Source organism: Ammospiza nelsoni, chromosome 11, assembly GCF_027579445.1.
Source record: "Ammospiza nelsoni isolate bAmmNel1 chromosome 11, bAmmNel1.pri, whole genome shotgun sequence".
Classification (NCBI taxonomy): Eukaryota; Metazoa; Chordata; class Aves; order Passeriformes; family Passerellidae; genus Ammospiza; species Ammospiza nelsoni.
In genome coordinates, this window is record NC_080643.1 from 7,002,824 (window position 1) to 7,025,979 (window position 23,156).

Below are 23,156 nucleotides of genomic sequence, written 5' to 3' on the forward strand. Positions count from 1 at the left end.
CAGGGTTAAAAATCCCTTGTGTGCCCTGTAAGAGCCCTCAGGGAAGACAGCTCTTCCCTGAGCTGCATTACTCTGTTCTCCCCCATCACTAAACTTGCTTCGCTTTAAGACAAGAAGATGGAAAAATAATTTTTGCCATTGCTTGGGCAACCAAGCAGCACCACGGTGCTCCCAGGCAAACCAGGAGAGCTCCCACCACGTCCAGCCTGGAGAGCCCTGGTGCTCTCAAGGGTTGGGGACTGCCTTGGCTGACAGAGCTGTCTGACAGAGAGTAGAGATTTAAAATAAACATGCCCCAACACAGTGTTGGATTTCTCACCCATGGTGTTTGTGCAAATGAACCCTCAGGCTGAAGGATCTCCCTGCTCAGAAAGCTGCAAAGACACAGAGAAGCTGTGTTATGGCCAAAGTCACCCTGGTGGTGGCACTGCCAATGAGGTGCCACCTCCCTGCAGCCAGCAGAGCCCACAGCCTCAGCTGTGCCCGGCATGGCAAGGACACAGGAGGGAAGCACCAACACACCAGGGCTGAAGCAAACCCACCAGTGTGACTGAGAACTGTCCCTGTGTCCAAGTACAGGAGGAGAATCAAGGACAAACAAGGTGAACTGAGACTGCCAGGCACAGCAGCAGCAAAATCTCCTCTTGTTCCTACAAGTGTTGGTGATGGCACAGCACACAGAGGAGCTCATAGTGACAAAACAGATCTGCTGGCATGAGCCAGCCGGCCTCATTGGAGGTGACAATGTGTATGTGCCCTCTTTGGATGCTCAGCCAGGTCCTCAAGGAGAACATGGCAAAGCAACCACTCTTATAAACACTTTAATATCAAGATTAACTTTCTTGGGGTCTGATTCTTCAAAGATTCAAAACCTGCCAGAGCTCCCAATCTTCCTTCATCTTTTCTTGATTATACTGCTTGTGGTGTGTCCATTTAAAATTGTCAACTCTTCATCCTCATAGAAGAGGAATGAGAGTCCCAGGCTGTCCTGTGATCCTCATGAAGTGACACCGTGTTTTGAGGAATTCCCATCAAACAGCAGGAGATCCTTCAGGATGAATCTGGAAGAGGAGAGCACAGGCTGTGTAAACAGTGGGTAAATCAAGGCCAGCCCAGCTTTCCCATTTGCACAGTGACCCAAGCATGCAAGAAAACGTGTGCAGGTTCTCTGTATTCCCCAAATTAAAGTACTATGGATGAAAATGTATTTCAATTGACTCATTGGTCAGGGAAATATGAAAAGAACATTACTGCTTCCATAAGTTCTAATTATCAGTGGATTTTAGATACAAGAGCAAAGCATTCAGCTTGCTACCTATTTTTCATTAAACATAGTTCAATCAAAGGAGCCATCAACTTTCCTAGATGGAAGCAATTAAGGAGAGCACAGGCTGTTGTGTTTGCAGTGGAGACAGGAGCCTTCCCCTTGGCAAATCATATGCTCCCAGATGCATCCAACCCACCAAAAGCTTCCAGCCAGCTGTTAGCCCAAGGCTTGTTCCCAGATGTGGGGCACTCTGCTGCTCCAGCAATCAACCCACCCACTGCTCCAGCTCCAGGGGACGTGCAAATCCCTCTCCCCTACATAACTGCATCCATTATGGGAACAAAACACAGCTGCTTCTGAGAAGGGCACACCACAGACCTGCCCCTGTGCCAGCACACAGGGGAGAGGAGATGTCTGTGTGTGCCCATCTCATTCTGCAAGATACTTGCACTCAGCTCGGCAATGGATGGACTTCTAGTCACACCTAAAGAAGTAGGTGGTCCTTGTAACACAACCAGGGACCACTGAAGAAACTCCACATGGAGAACAAAGCTGAAGGAAAGCAAGGGTTGGGCCATGTGGTGAAAGGTTAAACCTCTCCAACTGATATCCCCAAAAGTGCAAGTGTGGGATGCTGTGCTGGGGACATCCTCAGTTCTGTCTGAGACACATTGACTACCGTGTGTCATCAGCTATCTTGCATTGTCCCGATGCTCAGAAAAATCAGTCATGCCCCTAACAGAAAGCAACACAGCCAATGCAAACAATGTCTTACCTGAATCACCATCAGAAAGGCTCTTCCAAACTCCAGCTTCAGGAAGGTCAGGGGCTGAGGTACTGTGTTTCCCCTGTGAACGAAGGTGAGTGGTGCATTTTTTAAGTCTCATGTAGGCACCCACACAAGCGCTTTAGGCTGACCTTCCCTGTGGCTTGCAGAAGAACTGTCCTTGTCCAACCAGCAGAAGTGCAAAGCAGCTCACTGTCCTTGGGCTTTTGCACATTTTGTGTGTGTAAGATTCAAATATTGGTTATTATTTCTTGAAATGAGAACCTCCCCAGAAGCAGCACTTGGTTTACATGGAAGACAACATTCTCCTGCACCAGTCATTTCCATTAAAGTATTCCACAAAAGTCTGGGTGTTTAGAACATGCTTGTTGGCAATTTATGCAAATCTAGTCTACAAATAATCTTGACAAATAATGCTGAGAGTGAATTTGAGCTGAGGCTGTCTGAGATCACAGGTGTTGGTTAGGTTATCAGACACAGTGGGTGGCATGTTAATGTGTTCACGTCCTAACTAGTGGGTATAAGTGAGAGGCTTGATCTACAACTGAAAGAAAAAACTGAAAGAAAAATTGAATATAGAGCACAACAGATATTGCTGAACAGATTCGCATGTGGGCACTTGATTTATCACAATGCCTACATAAATATGTATGGAGCAACTGTTTCAGAGAGGCCCCATGCATGGACAAGCCTGTAAAATAAGTTTTCTGATCTAAATATTAAAATTGGCCCTTGGCAAGTAATATAAATAATAGTGTCTTACAAAATCACTGTTTCAATTAATTTTACTGGCATCACCTTTATATGTGCAAGAAGGAGAGAGAAGCATCAAACAGGCCTGAAAGCCAGTAAAATAAATTCAGAGTTAATTTCAAGAGGTCTGCTTGTCTCACAGTTCAGAAAATGCACCATGAGATGGAAAAACAGGTTTAAGTCCCATCTCTGCCAGGGTCTAATTTCTCTCTGTAGAAAAGTAGGATGTATTTCTTACAGCAAACACAAAGCATTTTCTCTAACTTCAATGAACAATCATTTTTTTCTGAGCAGTTACATCAAACAACTTACATTTTTTTTGCACACTCCAGTAGCTTTGTTTTACTGCAATTGTCATTATTTAAAAAAAAATCCAACAAAAAAAAAAAAGCAGCACCTTCCCCCTTCCTTAAACCTATTAGAAATGTCATTCACATTACCCTGTGGAAGTGAATTGAACTATTCCCAACAGCCACTCAAAAAATACATAATCACCATAATTACTGGTGGCATCTAATCAACATTCAGCTTCCTCTCCACAGCAGCTACAGCTGGACAATCCATTTATTTCAACCTAAAACTAATGCTCTCCTAATTATTCTCCATCTCACTGAGCATCCCACCTGTGCCCGTTTCCACCGGCGGCTCCGTCTGGCACAGCCTGGGGAGCTCAGCCTGGAGCAGCCTTGCTAACAACTGCCCCATGCACACACAGGGACCTGCTCCCACTAATTACACAGCTCCTGGCTCTGCTAGCCTGCCTCACCAGGATTCACAGAAAAAGAAAGAAAAAGGAAAAAAAAAAAAAATGCAAAGCAGCTGCAAAAGGCTGCAGCCACCCCAAAGGGATGTTGCACTCTGGGTTTGATAGGATGGGATAAAGGATGAATAAGCCCATAAAATGCACATGTCTCTGGTTTGATGCTGTGTGTTATCTTCCAGAAGAGCATGGGGTCGGGGTGGGCACACCAGTGGTCCAAAAGCCTGGCACATCCTGGTGCTGGTCTCCAGCCTGGGGAAAACCTTCTGCTGCCACCTTTGTTCTCCTTCCCTGGCCACTCTGTTGCAGCAACAGGAACAAAACTGCTCAACCCAAATACTATTTTAAAAATAAAGACAGCTAATTACACAGATTACACAGATATAGCAGCCTGCTTTTAAGAACTGCCTGGCATCAGTCACTCTGAATAAAATGAAGTACATGGAAATCTCATGATACCTCAGTTGTCTCAGTCTACTCCTAGCCCTTTCCACCCCCATATCACTCATCAGGCAACTTTTTAATTCACTTTCATTTTTCAGACATGCATCACCTCTTGTTAGGAAAAATAATGTCTTCTGTTGCCATCTAGATGAGCTCCAGCTCATTGACTCTGTTTCTTTCCAAAACTCACCTAAAACTTATTTTCTTTTTTGCTCGCTCCTCTCTCTCTTTGCTATTATGTTTCTACTTGTATTATTTCAGCCTGTAACGATTGTAGCACTCCTAGGAATGATGATCTGCAAAATTATCTTGTAATTGCATTCATATTTGAGCTTTCATCATTACAACTAAATACATAAAGGGGGATGAGAAGGAAGCTGACAGTTACTGGGGGAAGCTCTTGGCTGAACTTCTCCTGAACTCAGGAATTACTAACGCCTCTTTCTTTCCCTTCTCCCCACGTTAATTTGTCAGCTCTAGGGTGAATCTCTGAAGGCACCAAGAGGCCTTTGCTCAGCACGGCCAGCTGGGTTCACAATACCCACAGTGACACAGTGTTTACCCCCAGTCAAAGTGGGCAAGACAAGTTAATGATGTTAAAAATCGGGGGGAGAAGGAAGGAGCACAATCTTGTAGGCATCACTTGCTTCAGAGACCAAGGAGAAAAATACAGCAGGTCAAGAGAGGTCTTAAGAGTTGTCAGAGATGGCCTGAGTGTCAAGGGGAAAAAATAAACCAGTGCTTGCATATTGGAAGGTTATTTATGCAATAGTCAGGTGGTTATGGTTTTGATACCAAGGTAAGAACTCCAAGCACCAGTTAAGGTCAGAAATTTAGTATCTTCAGGCCATGCCCACAAATTTCTCCTGTCTTCATCACCTGCTGAGCAGTAAAGTGCCTCCAAGTGGAATTGTCTAGACTTCCCCCAAAAATTTTCAATTCCACAAAAGATAACTTAATCTTGGCAGCTGATCTGTAAAACTTTTTAGATGTGGCGATAGGGAGAGGACCAAATTTTATAAAAATGCCCTAGTTCTTATCAGTGCAAACCAAACTAAGATGGAATTGAAGTCCCAGCATTTGCTAAACTCAAGAGCTGCCCATGTGCTTCCCTGGCTGTCCAGGAGCACTCAAGTTTGAAGGACTAACTGCAAACCAGTGTATTTTTCTTTGCAATTTTTCCAGAAAAGAATTTAACAGAGTCAACACAAAAATCTCCAGCCAGCAGAACATTGCTAAGATTCCCTAGGTGAACATCTTACATCTCATTTACCTTCCTGGTGAAGCCCAGGTTTGCAGACCCCTGGTTTTTGGGCAGCTGGGCTCCCCACACCAGCCAGGCTCACACCTCCTGCTGCACATTATCTCTCCTGGAAGGGGCACTCAAAGCATCAGCAAGGAAAGAGCCCTTGCAAACCCCAGAAGGGGAGAAGGGATGGGTGGATTCTTTGGTGTCTAGTGGCACATACACCATTTCTGCAATACTCTCAGCAGGGGCAGCATTGGACTTGGGAGGTTCAATTTTTTTTTTTTTTTAATTTATTTTTACAAACTTCCAGAAATGCAGATCCTTTGAAACCCCACAATCCTACCCCATCAAGCTGAGGCTGTCCAGCAGGTTCACAGTGTATTTGTACCCCTTGTCATGTTGCAGGGTGCCAGCCACAACCTAATTATTTCATCTGATGCCTGAAGACAGGACTTTACAGATAATAAAACAAGCATCTCCTTCAAACTAACAGCCCTCTCCAAAAGCCAAGCAGATAGCAACTTATCACTTCCAACCTCAGCTAGCACTCACTTGCACTCCTAATTGCTTTTAGCCTCTTCTTGAGGCAATTAACTCCATACGCACCCCCTGACACCTTCTCACTCCAAAAAGCAGTTCCCAGTTCACAGGGCTCTGCATTTGGATCTCAAGCTTCTGCCTTTATTCCCTTTCCTCTGCAGGGCTCTGCATGTGTTTGTGTCTGGGCATGTGTTTCCTCACCCTGATGAATTCATTATTTATGGGGCTGAAAGAGCAAAGCTGCTGAAATCATTTAGCTCTTCTGCACGCCTCCCAAAGGCATAACAAACATAATGGGAAAGCAAATACCAGGCTAAGCTGGGTTGTTTGGGGGAGAGCACAGAAATGAGCGTGGGGGTGCTGTGCAGCAGGTATGCCAATATTTGCCATGCTTTCCTGCCTGGCATGGGGCTAAATCCCTCCTGTCCTGTTCCAGCTGCTCGTGGGGATGCCCAGAGCAGCCTGGACCAGCACAGCTCAGTGTGCTCCAAGGGATGCTCTGTGTTCCCAGGCTCACTGACGTGTTCAGCTTTACCAGATCTGGCAAATGGCACCAGAGGGCAGAGCTGTTTACCCTCAGCAAATCTGAGACAAGGGAGAAAACCCACGACTTTCAGGCAGCTCCTGAATTCTCCAACACCAAAAGCCCATTAATACACAAAAGCCACCAAATATATTTCCACTCAGAGTGACAAGCACAGGCATTAATGAGCCAACTGAGAGGCTGCAGTTCCCTGCTCTGTCTTTACTAAGCCTGCAGACCTGGAGGGGTGTGAGAGCCTCTTGCCAAGGCAGCAGCAGCTCTGCCCGGGCCTGCCCTGGCTCTCTGCATTCCAGGGTGCACAGGGCAAGACAAATAACACAGGTTCCTAGACAGCAGTGGGGGGCCTGTTCTCTTCCCATCACTGATGCAGATAAAAAGGCTTTACCCATCAGGAAGCTTTGATCACAGAGACCAGAAATCATGGACCACGCTGACACTCTGCTGCCCAGGCTTGCTGCTCAGCATCTCAACAGATGGAAAGTGCTTCCAAGCAGGTGAAACCTTCAAGGTTATAGCTTTTGTTCTGAGCAGATGACCAGAGGCCGAGAGAATCCCTGTAGGTGGGCAAACAGAACTGCTTGAATGCACATCTACCCCATGAACCACAGGATTTACATCCCAGAGAGCACCTCCAACAGTCACCACTACATCTCCTGGACCTCACCTCACTGCACCTGGCTCAGGAGGGGTGGGAGGAACTGTAATTTCCAAAATTGACACTCTTGTGCTGTTACATGCAAAGGTTTTTGGATGGTGTACATTTGCTAACTTAACAGACTCTTCCACAGCATCCCTGGTACTGAGAGCTGCCTTGGATGAGGGTTACAGCCACAAGAACCCCACTCCAAACCACTCATAAATCCTTTCCTTATTATTTCCCCAGTGCACACAGTGTGCTTTTCTTTATTATTATCAAGATCAGTCATCCTGCAGGCCTGTCCACTGTTGAGTAAGGAAGCAAAGGAGTCTTGCCCCAGAAAGTCACTGTTCCTTCCAGAGACTAAGGAACCTGTTCATGAAGTACCACACTGTGTTATATCCCAGCTCTGCTGCCAATGAGGATACTTCACAACAAAATCTCTCGAGAGGGGGAGGAAAATACCTGCAAAATACAACTCAGAGCACAGGGCATTAATGGCTTGGGCAACTGCTTAGAATAATGTTGGCTATCTTAATAGCGTGAAAAAAAAGGTCTATTAATATTTAAAGGGAAGGAAGGAAATCATACTGGTTTCAGGTCTCGGTCACATTTTGTCCCTTGCCACAACCACTTTATTCCACATATCTTCCTCCTGGGCACACCCTGCATCATCTTCTTTGCAGAGGAAAGTCAGTGCATTGTCTTATTTTTGTGCAGAATCTGATTTCAGAGTAAGTCATCATTGCAAAGAGGGTTGAAAGGACCCTCAGAGCAGAGGCCAGGCAGCTCTATCTATTCTGGCAGATGTTTATCTAACTTCTGACTCCCAGTGACTGCAACTCCACAACTTCCTGGGGCAAAACTACCCCAGTGCTTCTCCGTCTGCTTCTTAAAACTGCATATCCCTTAATAGCATGTCTTCTCCCAACCAGCACAGACCAGAAAACTGCCCACTTCAGCTGACAATCACCTTGTATCTGCATATCCAGGTAGTTAACAAACTGATTTTCTTCTATTATGAAAGTATTTTTAAGGAATAAAAGCTTTAATAAACAGCACATTCTATATGAAAGAAAATTAAGTTGCTTTATTCGTAATCTAACTAATTATTATTTTCTTAAAATATTTGCATAGTTTTGTTTAATTTTGTAGAAACCTAAAATTGAGACTGAGATCAAAGGGACTGATTTCACCAGATACAATAGGTTTTACAGAGCTCTGCAAAGTTCTGCCATTGCCTGAAGAGGTTTTAATTCAGGAAAGACCTTTACATTTCCAGCCTGCCAGTTTCAGTTAAGGCTAATAATTACCCTTGTAAACGGGCTGCTGGCTCTGTGATTTTACCTGGACTGTGACTTTAACACCCAGTTTGGAGGTCACATCTTGTTGTTCACACTGGACAATTTTGGGCTAGGGTTAGAGATGTTTTGTGAGCCAGATCACTTCCAGTGTGTCCTGGTTTGACACTGGCCAAACATCAGGCACCCATGAAAGCCGTTTGCTCACCATTTCTTGCTCTCAGCTGGGCAAAGGAGAGGGGAAAAATTAACAAAGTGCTCATGAGTTGAGATGAGGACTGGTAAAAAACACTCTAAGGGCAAAACAGGTTCAAATTTAATATAATATTATATAATATTATACAATATAATATTACATAATATAATATAATATTACATAATATAATATAATATAATATAATATAATATAATATAATATAATATAATATAATATAATATAATATAATATAATATAATATAATATAATATAATATAATATAATGTAATATTATGGTATATAATGTAATATAATGTAATATAATGTAATATAATGTAATATTATGTTATATTATGTAATATTATGTTATATTATATTTTAAGCCAATCACATAGTATTAGTATAGTATTTTATTCAAATTTGATTCTATTCTTTCTAACTAGAGTTTGATGGCTTCTCCATACAGACACTGTCAGTGACAAAATTCAGTAATATTCTACAGTACATGATTTCAAACATACACAGGTTTAAACAAGGCTCTGTAGACAGTGAGGGGTTCCAAAATGATTGCTTTCACTCAGCTGATTTATGACCAAAATCAATTGCATTGAAAGCAAATGGAAGTCAGACTCTGCCCACAATTTTACATGCATAAAGTGCTGGGAGGTGATGGGGAAAATGGACCATTAGCACACGATTTCTGAAATAACCACATCACTGCAAAATTAGATGATTCTGACCCTGTGGTGAGCAACAGTTTTCTCCAGAGCCTTTTATTTTTTGCTCATCAGTTGCCTCTTCTGCAGATCCACCTTGTTCTCCCCAGGCTTCTCATTAACTCTGGTCCCAGTTTGGGGCTCGTGGAGATGGAGCCAGCCTGGGCTTCCCACAGGAGGGTCAGGGTGGATGTGTCAGCTGGGGCACATGTTTTGCAGCAGGTGGAATTAAAAAAAAAAAAAAAAAAAAAAAAAGAGCAAAGGCTGACACTTCCACAGAGCTTACAGCACAAATAACACAACAGTTATTTAGCAATCTTGTCATTGCAGGCAAAGTTACAGCTGAGTCCCGATGGTGCTTTGATTTTAAAGCTCAGTCTTTGTAAACACGTTGGCTGAATTAAGGATGAAGGCAGTGGGAGGCTTTTCCCCTGAAAAGAGCAGAAAACAGTTTGTCTTGAAAAAATTAATCAGAAAAAACATGCCTCTGTTTAAACAATTATTTCCAGAATTTTGGAAGGGATTTCATCTCCCCTGGAACTCAACATTACATTTGGGTTAACAAGCACCAGAAGTAAAACCAATTAAAATTTTACAGTCAGTGAGGACAGAACCAATAGGGTATAACAGCCTTCCAGATATTCATTGATATGGTGATGAAACACAAATATTTATGAGCTGAGCACTGCCTCCAATATCATTCAGAAAGAGTTCTTTTAGTGCTGCAAAACCTTTCAGGATTACAAGAGAGGAGACTCACAACAGATAAACTCTTCACCCCAGCTCACCCTGAAAGCACTTTATCACCACGTGTATCTCTTCTTAATCACTGTTAGACAAAGGAGAATGAAAATGTGAGACAGGATAATGCTGCTCATAAAAAAACAAGAAAGAAAAATCTGGAGATAATTGGAATTGATGGATCAGACTCATGCCATGCTGATTTTTGCCTTTTTATTTTATATATTCTCTGTATTCTTTACACATATATTTGTGGCCTATTACTGTATTACTGGCTAGTTTTCTCAGTAGTTTTTCATGCTCTTTCCTTAGGCAAAAAGACAAAACACGTTCCAAAGGCTCCTATCCTGTCTTGGCTCTCCCTGGCTACCAAGGTCTCTTCGAGACCCCTTTTCATGAACAAAGTACAGCCATTACCAAGGTGGAGGCTCCAGAAAAGGGCTGAACCAGAAGGGGGAATTACCTCATCACCTGTGCTTCTAATTGGGAATTCTTGTCAATTATGCTAATTAGCTAAATTTATAGAAATTGTGTTCACCCTGTGTGGGTGGGCTTTTGTGGACATTTTCCATATCTGGATCTGGACACCTCCAGCCTTTATATTACTTCCTATACTAACATTATCTTGAAAATGTGTTTTGTTTAATTTATAGGTTCCTAAGGCATCAAACTACTGCACAGAAATATGCAACAGAAAGCCTTATTTACATCATAGCATTGAGAGTGGTGCATTATTGAAAGGAAAAGCTTTGAGCTCCTGATACAAGAACAGAAGTTCTCCTCATTCACAGCCAAGGCACAAGAAGGAACTGCTTGCCAGCACCTCACAAAGTCTGTGACCCAGCCCAGAACTGAGCTGGACATCACTGGATGTCCAGCATCATGAACACATCCTCCCTATCAAAGGGAGGCTGGAAGAAATGCCCTGACAGCACAAATCCATATGAGAAAATTAAATCTACCTCATCAAGAAAACACTCCTCCGTGTCTGTGAAATGTATAATTCCATAGCAAGAGGAATTTGTCTCATCTCATAAATGTCACACACATGCCTCACGCTGCTCTGCAATGTTTTACCTCAGCAGTGAGCTGGAACCTGGAGAGAAATGTGACAATCACAGCACAAAGCACTCACCCAAGGGCAAATGGGGTCTGCCCAAGGCTCCACCTCAGTGATGGAATGATCTCCATCTCCTCCCTCTCAGAGATGACCTGTGCCAGGTGACACTTATGGAAAGAGGAGGAGAGAGTGAGAAGCCAGGACTGGTCAATATACAAATGCAGGAAAAACTCTGAAATAGGTACAAGTGCTGCATTCTTGTCTGAGATGATGCAGGACTTGGCTTTTTTTTCCTGCTCAGGTAATTTCCTTCTCCATACAGAAGAAGAAGGTAGGTGCTGCAACCTCTAGAAAATACAAGCTAGAGACTTCATCTTAAACTAAGGGAAGGAGATTCCAGCTTGACCCAAAGGGAAGAACTGAAGGTTAACTGTGATGCTGAGCAAAAAATATCCTTTACAATCGCTGTACTGCTTTGCCCATTTATCAGGCTGCAGTTTTGTTCTACTTTCATAAATCAGAATTTGTTATCAAGCACATTATTTTGTGTATCAATCTGGGTGGCACATGAATTGAAGACTGAAGTGCGTCACAAAGCCACACGTCACCTCTGGGGTGGCTGCTCAGGTTAACACCTCCTCAGCACACACCAACCCACAGGTGCCAGACAGCCACAGCAGGATTCACAGGCAAGGTAAGGGGTGCAGCCCTTGGGAGAGGAATAGAAGCTTTCTGATCATCGGCAGTGAGAAGAAAACTCATTTGATGCACTCCAGGAGAGAAGGGAGTGCACCTGAAAAGCCACGGAGTTTGTCACAGTTGCTTAAACAAACATGGAACAGAAAACATGCTTTGCTCTAAATTCCACTGTAAGTGACCACCATTTGTGCACTCCCTGAGAAAACAGAATAAAATGCTTTTAATAACTATGAAATGAAACTATACAGAACAATGTCAAAACACAGGTAACAAGGAAAAAATATTTTCAATTATATTTCCTTTAACCTGAATTGATACAGAACATCCAGGGGCACGTTTCCCAAGGTGTGAGTGTGGGATCACACACAGGACTCCTGCAGCACCAGCCTGACTTCAGGGAGCAGCTCCCCAAGTTCTGCTCTGCCAGTCCAGCCATGAAAAGCTGGCAATGCAGAGAGGCTCTCACCATGAAAAGCCCAGGAAGGTGGAACAGTGGCAGAGAGTTCTGCAGAGCAAACCTGTGGCAGCTGGGATGCAGATGGTGCCATGCTACCTGCCAGACCAGGGGGTGCATGCTGCACCATCCCTGCCAGACCCCCCTTCACCTGCTGGGGAGAGGGGCACCCAGTGAGGAACACCAGAATGATGCTTTCCTTGTGATGGACTCCAGATGGGGCTTCTTAGGCACCTTTTTTAACTCACTGCTGACTTTTGTGACTCTCACAATGTGCACAGCATGAGGTGCTTTTGACACACATAGAGATAGCTTGGTGTGGGATAATTTGCTGCGCCCAGAAATGTCACTGTTCACCTCTTGACAGCAGCTGATTTTGCATTGTTCCCCTGGCACTGAAAACAACTGGGTAACAGAATAGCTTGGAACACCAAGGAGCATATAAGGGAAGTCTATTAAAAGCAAGGGAAGTCTCCTAAGTGAGTTACAAAGCTGCAGCCACTGCAGAGCCCATGAAGGACACACAGTGAAGTTCATTAAAGAGCTCTCAGCAAACATTCCTTGTGTCAATTCCACTCCAGAGTTATCCTCAAGCTTCCGTCTATGCTGCCTGTACACCTGGTTCTTCTATTCAACTTCATCACAAGTAGGTTTTTATATGCTAAATTTATGCAAGCAAATGTGATTTTGGCAAATTCTTTTGTCAGCATTTTTATGACAACAGATACACACAGAATATAATGACTCTGGCTCACTGAAGAAAAAAAACACCACTTCTGAGAAAATCAGATTTAGGAAAGAATATTGTGGTCTGGAATAACTGTCAGTATTTTCATAAAATTATTCATTGTTTCCTTCGCTGATGAAATTTATTGCAAATAAACATAAACAAAACAGAATTAAGGAGAAGCAGATAAGTTTCTTAGGAACTTGCAGACACCCCCTTGAACTTTCCCTCCATTCTCACTCCATCAGGGTATGCAGGGAAAACAGGGCTCTGTCACAAGCTTGTGTAATGCATGACCACCAGCAGCAAAGCTGTTTGGAAGCTCTCCAAGGCCCTGATTCACCCTCACACACATCAGCAGCACATTGAGCTGTGCATTTGTTATCTTGGAGCTTTGAGATAAATAACATTTCCTATCTGACTAAATAAAATCACATTACTGCTTCAAAAGGCTTCACTGCAAGGGCTCGAGACCCAGGCAGATCCCGTTAGTGGGGATCTCAGCCCAGTGCAAGGGCAGAATCCCTTTGATCAGGGCTTGGCAGACAAGGGCAGCCTGTTGCACCTGGAGTCTGCTCAGGGCAGAGATGTTTGGATGCCCTGAGAGCAGGACATCCTTCCCCAGCATTTGCAGCACCTTCCACAACCAGTGGCTTTCTGAAGTGGGTTCACACCTGCAGTGACCTGCAGCCCTCCAGGGCTCTGTCCCTATTCCTCTTTAGGGTGGCAAAATAAGGCCAGATAGCTGTTTTTAAAATTTGTTTGCTTTAGTTCTTTTTCCAAATATTCCATAACCTGTTGATCTGTGTAATGCAGATTACAGACTCTGCTGACACATAAAAGCAGCTACTTGCTTGGTTAAAAAAATCAGAATCAAGGTTGTTGAGGTCACAGACAAAATTGCAACATCTTTCCTTAAAAATACTTTAAAAGTAATTAAAATACTGACTTTCATGAACCTGGTGATGCTGCATGAGCTGTTCAAGCTGAGAGATGTTTTATGAAAAATACATCCTATATTTGGAGTCTTCCATCCGTGACACGTGGCATAATCATATGACCTGGAAAAGTCTCTGCAATTATGATCCCATCACTCTTCCCCCTAATATGTAAGGAAAAAGAACTAACACTTTTTAATTTGCTTTCATCAAGATTTTATGGGATCCTAAATGAATACAGCTACCTGGGCAAAATCAGGAAACTCCCATTCAAAATAAGATCAATTGCTAAGGTGACCCAGCTGCAGCAGGGCACAGGGAAACAGAAACTAGAGAAGTCAATAACAGTTCTCCCTGTGCTCAATCTTCCTGACATGTGTGCCTGAAAGGCCATCTTCCAAACCAAAATTGGGACAAACTGCCAATTAAACACAGGCTTTTAGATCTTCATATTCCATCAGAATAATACTGTATAGAAACAAGCAGTAGCGCTAACAAGTTTCAGTACTTAGTATTTTCACTTTTATTGAGATGAAGCATTAAAAAGAAATCTCTAATACAGATTCAGAACAGTTCCAAAATATTTACAGCAATTCCAACAATGACCCATGGATTACAACAGATACACTTGGCTGGTGTGTTATTTAAAAAGCCACCTAGAGTGGAAAATGTTAGTGTCCAGAAGCCAGATGAGCTCAAAAAGACATCTTTAAGTGTTTAGATCAAGAATGCTTTCTATTGACTCTTTCTGGCAGGTATACACACACTTGACCTTGACTGGAACCAGTGGTCATCTTCATCCATGCACAGGCTGAGCTGCTCACACACTATTATAAATGTGTATATGTAAAAAAACCCAAAGAAAAACAAAACAAAAAACCCCACATATACCTTATGTTTTTATATATAGATAGATAGATAACTAATACCCTGGACTTTACTAAATAAGCTTATACCAGGACATGCCTCCCCATTGCCCCCTAAGCACCACTACAACTACACAAGAAGTTGTGCATTTAATAAACATGGTTTCACTGCTGTGCAGAAAACAGCAATACACACAAAAATGGACACACATCTATTTTCAGCCCACCAGAATAAACAAAAAGATATGTAAAGAACTGGGAAACAGGGAGATAATGAGCTGTCACAGCGAGTAGCAGTTTGGCACCAGTGGTGCAGCTCTGAACAGTCACAGTTACCAAATAATAATGTTTACTTCAGCATTTCTGTCAAGATCAACTTGATGCCTCAGGCAGTTTGGGAAAGAATCACTTAGTCAACAAGAAAAATCCAAATTCAATTGGAGGAAACTAATTAAACTGAGCATGAAATTCTTCCAAAATATTAAACTATGTACGGAAAGACACCTTAGCACAACTGAACTGACAGGATTTTGGAAAAGTCTCCACTTCTGTGATTTTTAAAACACTGGGACCTTAGGCTGTCCAAGAAATGTGTTTTATAGTTTGTCTCTTGCAATAAATTTATCACTGAGGAAGGACAGCAGGAATATTACCTTCCGGAGAGCCCTTTCATGTTGTTCCTCTGATATAATGCCAGAGTGTGCAAGGGTGTGCCCAAATGTGCCCAGGTGTGCAAGAGTGTGCCCTGGTGTACAAGAGTGTGCCAGGGTGTGCCCAGAATTTTTCTCCTGGGAAGCTGAGAAGGCTCAGAGAAAAGGAAAACAATTCTTATCTCATTTGCTTTTCCTGTGTTGTGCTCATGGACTTTGTTTGGAGATTGTATTCCCACAGGTGATTGTTCCATTGGATTTGGTGTGAGTTGTTTTGACTCTCTGGCCAATTGGTGCAAAGCTGTGTTGGGACTCTGGAAAGAGTCACAAGTTTAAATTATTATCTTTTTAGCATTCAGTAAGTGACCCTTCTGTATTTTTTAGTATAGTATAGTATAGTATAGTATAGTATAGTACAGTATAGTATAGTATTCTTTAATGTAATACAGTATTATAAAGGAATAAATTAGCCTTCTGATAACATGGAGTCAGATTCATCATTCCTGCCTTCATCAGGGATCCCTGCAAATACAATAGTTTTCTTCCAAGTTAGACTCTGGCAAGTACAGCAGGTATGGATTAATGCAAGCATGCTATTATATTATTTTTAATTGGTTCCCCGTGTAAGATGGTCCACATACTCACCAGTGATACAAAACCTAAGAATTCTGATATGCAGAAATGGCATTTATTTTCTCCAAAGTATACCAGATAGAAGCCAGTTGCACTTGAGCTCTGTTACAGTCTGCTCTTCCCAAAATTTCTCATCCTTTACAAATAACACACTCCAGGCGATGTGAGAGGGGGGGATCTGCAGAATTCAAGCAGAATTCAAGGCGAAGGCAGAGATGGTGTCAGGGACAGGATTCTGCCACGGCAGAATTAGGATGCTCCTGCCTGTGCACACAACTGCCTCTAAGGGGTTTAATCCCTGCAAAACCTCGGGAAACACCGACGTGAGCATCCTGCCCTTGTCAGAAAACAGCGTTAATCCTGCAGCAGCCCCTTCGCAGGGCAGGGACGGAATCTGGGTCAGGCGGAGCCGGGCTTGGCCAGCGCCCGCCACCAGGTGTCACCAACTTCTTGATGAACGCGGATCGGATCCCAAAACGCGGCTCTGCCAGCCTGTGCATCACTCACGGGGACCACTGCCACATGTGCCTCCCATATAAGCAGACAAGACCGGCACTTTCCCCTCCAAACCGCACGCTGTTTATCTCTGCTCCCGTTCAGGTGTCTCTGCTTAACTCCCCTGGGTTTACAGTCACTCTGTCTCTTTTCTGTCACCTTACAGAAAAACAGAACCCAACCCAACGATTGGGTTTAAGCCCTGTTCCCATGAAGGATGTGGGGGCTTGAGGGTGCCACGTGCTGACTCTGAACAAGGAGACCCAGGCCTGCACCAGCCCACAGGGAAACCTACCATTCCACCATTTGCTTTGCTATCAAAAAACAACCCACTGAGCAGTTACGGTCTAGATTTCCAGAGGGAAAATGGTTTGGGTCAACCCCACAATTTCAGCTGAAGAGCAGGTAGCTCCCAGATGTGTAAAACAAGGTATAAGACATGAAAGTTGAGGAGTATCTGGGAAAAAGGCAAGTGACAACCATAAAAAGCACTGTTACTTATCCTGATGTCCGAGAAAATGGTGCTGCCCAGAAAGTGGGAGCAACAGAAATAAAACCTACTCAGATGGGAAATGTCATCTTTCCAGTCCCATATCTTTATGTACATGCATGACATTTAACAAACAATATAAGAACTAGAGAGAAAGAATGAGTCACTAATACTTCTGCATCAGATGCAGAACTTTTGAAAAAAAACCTAAAACAATGTTATCACAGGAAACAATCTATCCCAGGCTCCCAGTGAAATGTCATGCATGGAGCAGGGACACACAAAACCAGCACCCAGCACCAGCACTGGGAATGCTGCCACTGTACTCAGTGCCTACAGACATTGCCACACTTTGAAGATGATCAACAAGGAAATATTCTTGCAGCATCTGGACACTGCCTCAGCATATGAAAGACACTCCCGGAGGGACTCCAAACTCTCTGTTTATTCTGATTTGAGCTGCCATGCTGCAAATGTCTCTAACTGGGAACAGACCTTCTTCACTGGTCGATAAGCCCCAGGTCCTTCCATGAAGCAAGCAAAGCCCCGCTGAGTGAAAAAATTTAGTGGCCTTGAAATCTTCAGAATCATGTGAAAATCAGGACTTTCTGTTCCTCTTCTCTATCCCTCTGATTATCCATCCCCATGCCAGAGCTTTGTCAAACACCTCAGAACTCATAGCATCCATCTGGCAGGTCCTCATGTCATCATATTCTTTCAGATTGTCACTGTAATGTCAACTGAAGGCACCATCACAGCACACACTATCCATTAGGGTCAAAGAGGATGTTCTCCTTGTCTTCATATAAATTAATCCCTGGAATCTGATTTTTTTTTGCTTTTTCAGATTAGGCCTTGCAGATGCTGAACTCAAGAGACAGACACAAACCCAGAACTGTTTTACCCTGCCATCAAGGCATCACTTTACATGGCATCCATATCAGGAATATTTTCTCTTTGGATAGCCACCAAAGCCCCATATCAAGTTTAGTTAAAATCATCATACAAAGCTGCAAGAAATGCTTCAAGATTTTCAATTGCATTTAAAAATCTGAAAATTTCCAATTCAAAGGAAAGCAGTAAGTAAAAGTGCCTCCAATCTGTATTGATTTCAATGATATTATGTAAAATTCGCAGACCAACCTTGCCTAATAGCAATGAAAAATCTCCAGAGTATTGTACAAAATATCAAAAAACCCTTGTAATCTGGGACAGTGGAGATTTTCACAGTCTGAAAAGCAGAGGTGCTACCTGTGGTTTTAGGACAGGCATATGAGCTGAACCCTTCTAGTGAGATCTCCAATGATAAGTGACCTTGATGTGTTTAGTTCATTTATCACTAGGAGTCACAAACCTCTCCCCTCTCTCTGGTTCTCTGCAGAGTCACACAGATGCTGTATTCTGCACAAGGATTCTGCTGTGAAAAACATGAAATACCACAGAAATGCAGCGTGAGTGAGGCAGAAATGCCCCAGGTTTGGTCCTGCTCCCACCATGGACCAGGGCAGCAGGTTCTGCACAAAGCCAGGGTCAGCCCTTTGCACAGGAGCCTCAGAAAGGGCTGAGCCATTTTCCCCAGAAGGCATCTCCTCCTCTGACAGTGCCTGGCTCAAACAAGCAAAGAGGGCTTGTGCTCTGCCTTGATTCTGCATCTCATTATCCCACTCTTCACAGTGAGCAGATGTGAGGGAGCTTTGCACTTTTTGGAGCATTGCTGCACCCAGACCAGATAGAAAATACTGCACAACCCCAGAGAACTGCCCAAATACATCAAAGTGCCATATGCTCTTATCCCTTAACCTACTGGTTTAACCTGGAAGGAATTCCAGACCTCCTCCTCAGGAACCTGGATTAAATTCCCAGCTCAGACATCCATTCCTTGCATAAGCAAACAGCAGCTTTTCCTGCCCCTTGCTTTCATGCATGAAACAGAGGTGGTGAGTGTTTCTATAAAGCAGGGAGGATGCTTGGCAGCACTTACAACAAGCCACATTTCAATACAGCAAAGGGTGAAGTGAAGTTAGTGCCTAACATACACTAAAGGGTTTTAATTGTGTTTTTATCAATGGTGAGGCACTGCAAGTCAAGAGCTGTGACAATATACCCTAAATCATACAGGATTACCACATTGTGTCAAACAAACATATAATTAAGCAGCTTTAATATGTTAACAGTTTGGAATCAGATTAGTGTTGTATTAGGCTAATAGAGTTGGTCCCCATTAATCCAGATGAATTGCTCAACTCTGTTTACTTGAATTTTTTTCCCAGAAATTTAAAAACATAAATCTAATTCTCAGCAGAACATGCACACGCTGTAGGGTGGGATGAATTCATCAAGATATCTGGGCACGTGGAAAAACCAAGTGCAGCTTAACTGGTTCAACCACACAATGAAGAACTAAACACTCTAATCCCCTGTGATGAGATTTTTGTACCACAATAAAAGACAATGTGTCTGGGCCCTGAGCAAGGTGCTGAGGCACCTCTCCACGTTTGCAGATGGCCCTGAGTACTGTGTGGCCCCACACAGCCCCAGGACCAGTACTGGAGTGCATGTTGCAGAAACACTCCACAGAGGTAATGCTGCTTTTGTACACAAAATGCAGGGCTGCAAGGCACAGATGCATGTAAAACCTGCTGCCCAGCTTCCCTGGGCTACCCAAGCTTTAAATACAGAACTTGAGGGATCACACACATTTTTCATGGCAGCAATGCTGGGATGCCTGCACATGTCCATGATGCATGATTCCAGATGCAGGGCTCACTCTGTAGCCAGGTCAGAAAGGGTCTGGATGATTCCCATTCAAAGCTTACTCTTAAGAATGCAAGGAGGCATCCAGGCAAAAAGAAACGTGAACAGTGGGGCATGGAGGGCAACCAAGGCCAACCCACATTGCTCATGAGCTGTACTGATGAGATTTAATCCAGCCTCATCTAATGCAGACTACTATTGGCACCAGCAGCAGAGTGAAAGCTTGTGACATTAAGGTTTGGTTCAGATGCCAAACTCAGAGGTGACACTTCAAAGCCAGACACTTCAAAGTCACTCCTACATGTGCTCTCTGCTTAATTTCTGTATGTGTGCAGGCACCTGTATGAGTAAATACATACATCTTCCTACATACACATAAAAAATACATAATGTATCACAGAATGGCTTGGGTTGAAAGGCACTTTCAAGGTCTTCTAGTTCCAGCCCCCCTTCCATGGGCAGGGATGTCAGCCACCAGACCTATTTATAGATGTATCCTATACTGCAGCAGGGCAATGGCAAGATTTTACTCCTTAACTCAATATGGCTAAGGCAAAACGCACACATTAAAGATGCAATTTCTTTTCAGCCAAGCCTGTATTGCTTTATAACCTCAAAACATGGACTAGATTTACACAAAATCAATGCCTACTTGTCTTAGACTGATCAATTGTCACATTTTTCTATATCCATGCAAACAATTCATTTTAACAGTCAATTTATGCTAATAAATAAGGCAGTTTCTAAGAAGACAAATTCCATTACTGTCTACATTCAAGGTACCACTCAGCCAGCAAGAGGGATTTGATTTACATTGCATGAGTATGGGGGAGTCACCCAAGCACCCATAAAACAACTACACACACAGAGGTTGAGTTCCAAACAATTAATTAATCATGCTCATTCCAAGACAAATCCTGTGGTGCAGAGGGCAGGATGCTGTAGTCACAAGATATGTGGACACCAAGCTTTTATTCAAAATGTTATTCTCAGTGGAGAGTACCGGGCCTTGATTTACAACACATAAATCCTAGTTCACAGTGTTTATGCTACTGGGGACAAAACGTTTCCTTAGAAATATTGCTAGGAAAATGTCAAGCAATGAGTTATCTGTGATAGAATAACATGGAGACGACAGGTTTTTGCTGAGAGTAAATGGCAAAATACAGAATGCAAAAAGGTTTGGACAGCACTGCTTCTTCTGAAGTCTGAAGCTCAGCACACAATACTAAAATGAAAACCCACTTGCATCTGTTCCATTTACCATGGAGTCATAAGCAGCAGTCAGATATTTTTTGTTTGCCATCCATCAGTTATTGACACGTAGCTCAATAAAATGAAAATATTTTATAGCAGAGATTTCATCAAGCATCCTCATACTACCAGAGCACAACACTGTGCCAGAGCAATATGGTTTAACACTTCTCTTCACATTTATTGGTATTTACAACATGCAGCAGTAAATGACACAAAAACCCATGTCCACCAACACTTATCTTCAAGGGCAGAAGATTTGCAGAAACATTTGCAGCTCTGCCCCTACTCCCCACACACTCTGACCACCTTCTGATGGCCAGGCTTGTTCTCCCATTGATACAACACGAGTACTGAACACAGAGCTGCACATGGACATGTTCCCCCAAGGGACAAGAGGCTCCTCTCCATTTGGGAGCACACCTTTGGTGGGGTGCACTCACTCCTGTCCCCTCTGCCCTGTAGCTGACACACAGGTGTTTGTTGCTTCTGGAGGAAAGCAGCAGCACCCATGAGGACGCTCTGTGCAAACCTGTACTCTCCAAAACCTGGCATTTCTTCCAAGATCACCTTGTGCATCCCATTTCATGCCAAGAGCTGCCAGCCTGACCTGTGCCCCTTCCTTACCTTTCCAGCTGCAATGAGGAGCCTGCACAGAGGCAAGGCTCAGAGCTCCTGCCTCCTCAGTTCTGCCTTTGCATTCAAATGCCTCTACATTTCTTCACTCTTCAGCAGATAAAGCCACATGTCCCACTGGGACTGTGACAGTGACATCAGCCACATCATTCTGAAGGCTCCTGTCAGTGGGGTTAGTGGTGGGAGATACTCCTGAGAATTCCCCCAAATGCTGTTGGGACAGCAGAAGGTCCATCTTCCCCTCCCACCAACACGAGACCAGCTGACTGAGCTCCAAGAGGAATTCCATTGATCCCCAAAATACACAGGTCTGTACTAGCCCTTTCCTTTTTATTAAAATTGAAATAATGTATTAAACTATGCAGCTGGAAAGTGCCAAAGAACTATTACTGCGCATGTGTGCTTTTCCCTTAAAGCTTTGATTTGTCCCACATAATTGTAGACAGGAAGGATGACATGTTCTCTACAGAAATTTATTACATTGTCAAAATCCTTGCTCTGAGTTTTCAAAATGAACAGTTTTGCTTGAAAAATACTGTGTTACAAAATTTATACACACATGAGAAAGACAGCGTAACGCATCAAAATCAAAGCACTTCAGTTGACCAGATCTGAGTTTTGGGGTGTTGGTATCTTTTTCAAGGCAAACAGACTTTCAAGATTTAAACATTCCTTCCTGACTCAAAACAGACAAAATTTTGGCAGTCTTGCCTTTTTTCAGTGAGACGTGAAGGCTGTTTCACACGTGGCTCTGCCAAGCATCACTGAGGCAGAAATTACACTCATGTGTGAGGAGAGGGCAGATTTCTCTCCTCCCATGGCACACGCTCTGAGACAGCCCCCTGAGAACATGGTGGTGGCCACACAAGGGAAAGCCCAGTTGTGGCAATCAGGGCCCCATCCCATCCCATCCCATCCCATCCCATCCCATCCCATCCCATCCCATCCCATCCCATCCCATCCCATCCCATCCCATCCCATCCCATCCCATCTCATCCCATCCCATCCCATCCCATCCCATCCCATCCCATCCCATCCCATCCCATCCCCTGTGTCCTCCTGGCTCTCAGAGGGCTGGAAGCACCACGAGGGTCATAAGGACTCATGCTGCTGAGGAAGCACAGCACCAGAACTCTCACCAATTCCTTCCTTTTCTCACAAAACTGCCTTTGCTTCTCTTCTCCCCTCCATGCTGGCAGAGGAGCTTTGTGCTCCCAAAGGCTGCAGTTCTCTGAGGGTGCCTGCAGCCACACCAAGTTGGCTCATTAGCTCAAACAGCTGTTTTCCCCTTCATGCATCTAAACAGCAGAGCTATTTTTGAGTGTGCCCATTACACCTGAAAAACCTCTTTTGTCTCTCTCTCTCAGCACTTTCTCATCACAGCAGCACTTTTCTGTACCTTTCCCTGCTATCAGAAAACTTAAAATCCAGCACCAGGCAGGACAGTTCTCCTTGTCCACCTCTTCTGCTATTTTTGCAAGGTGTGGCCCAACTATAAATGTGTATTTCCACAAATAGTGCTTAACCTCCACAAATGCAGAATATTTCAGCCTTTTCAGTGTGGC

At 43.5% G+C, this 23,156-nt stretch overlaps 1 protein-coding gene across 2 annotated transcripts in view; it reads right to left on the minus strand.

Annotated features, from left to right (window-relative positions):
- The window catches only part of SYNPR (synaptoporin), a 98,212-nt gene that overhangs the window by 49,845 nt on the left and 25,211 nt on the right, over window positions 1-23,156 (minus strand). The window contains exon 1 of one of the 2 annotated variants that reach the window (XM_059480263.1): window positions 873-968. The exons of the other annotated variant lie outside the window; for it this stretch is intronic. Coding sequence (XP_059336246.1) covers window positions 873-899 — 27 coding nt within the window. The 5' untranslated portion in view covers window positions 900-968. Of the gene's footprint in view, window positions 1-872; window positions 969-23,156 lie in introns of those variants that run through there. 2 annotated transcript variants of the gene reach the window in all.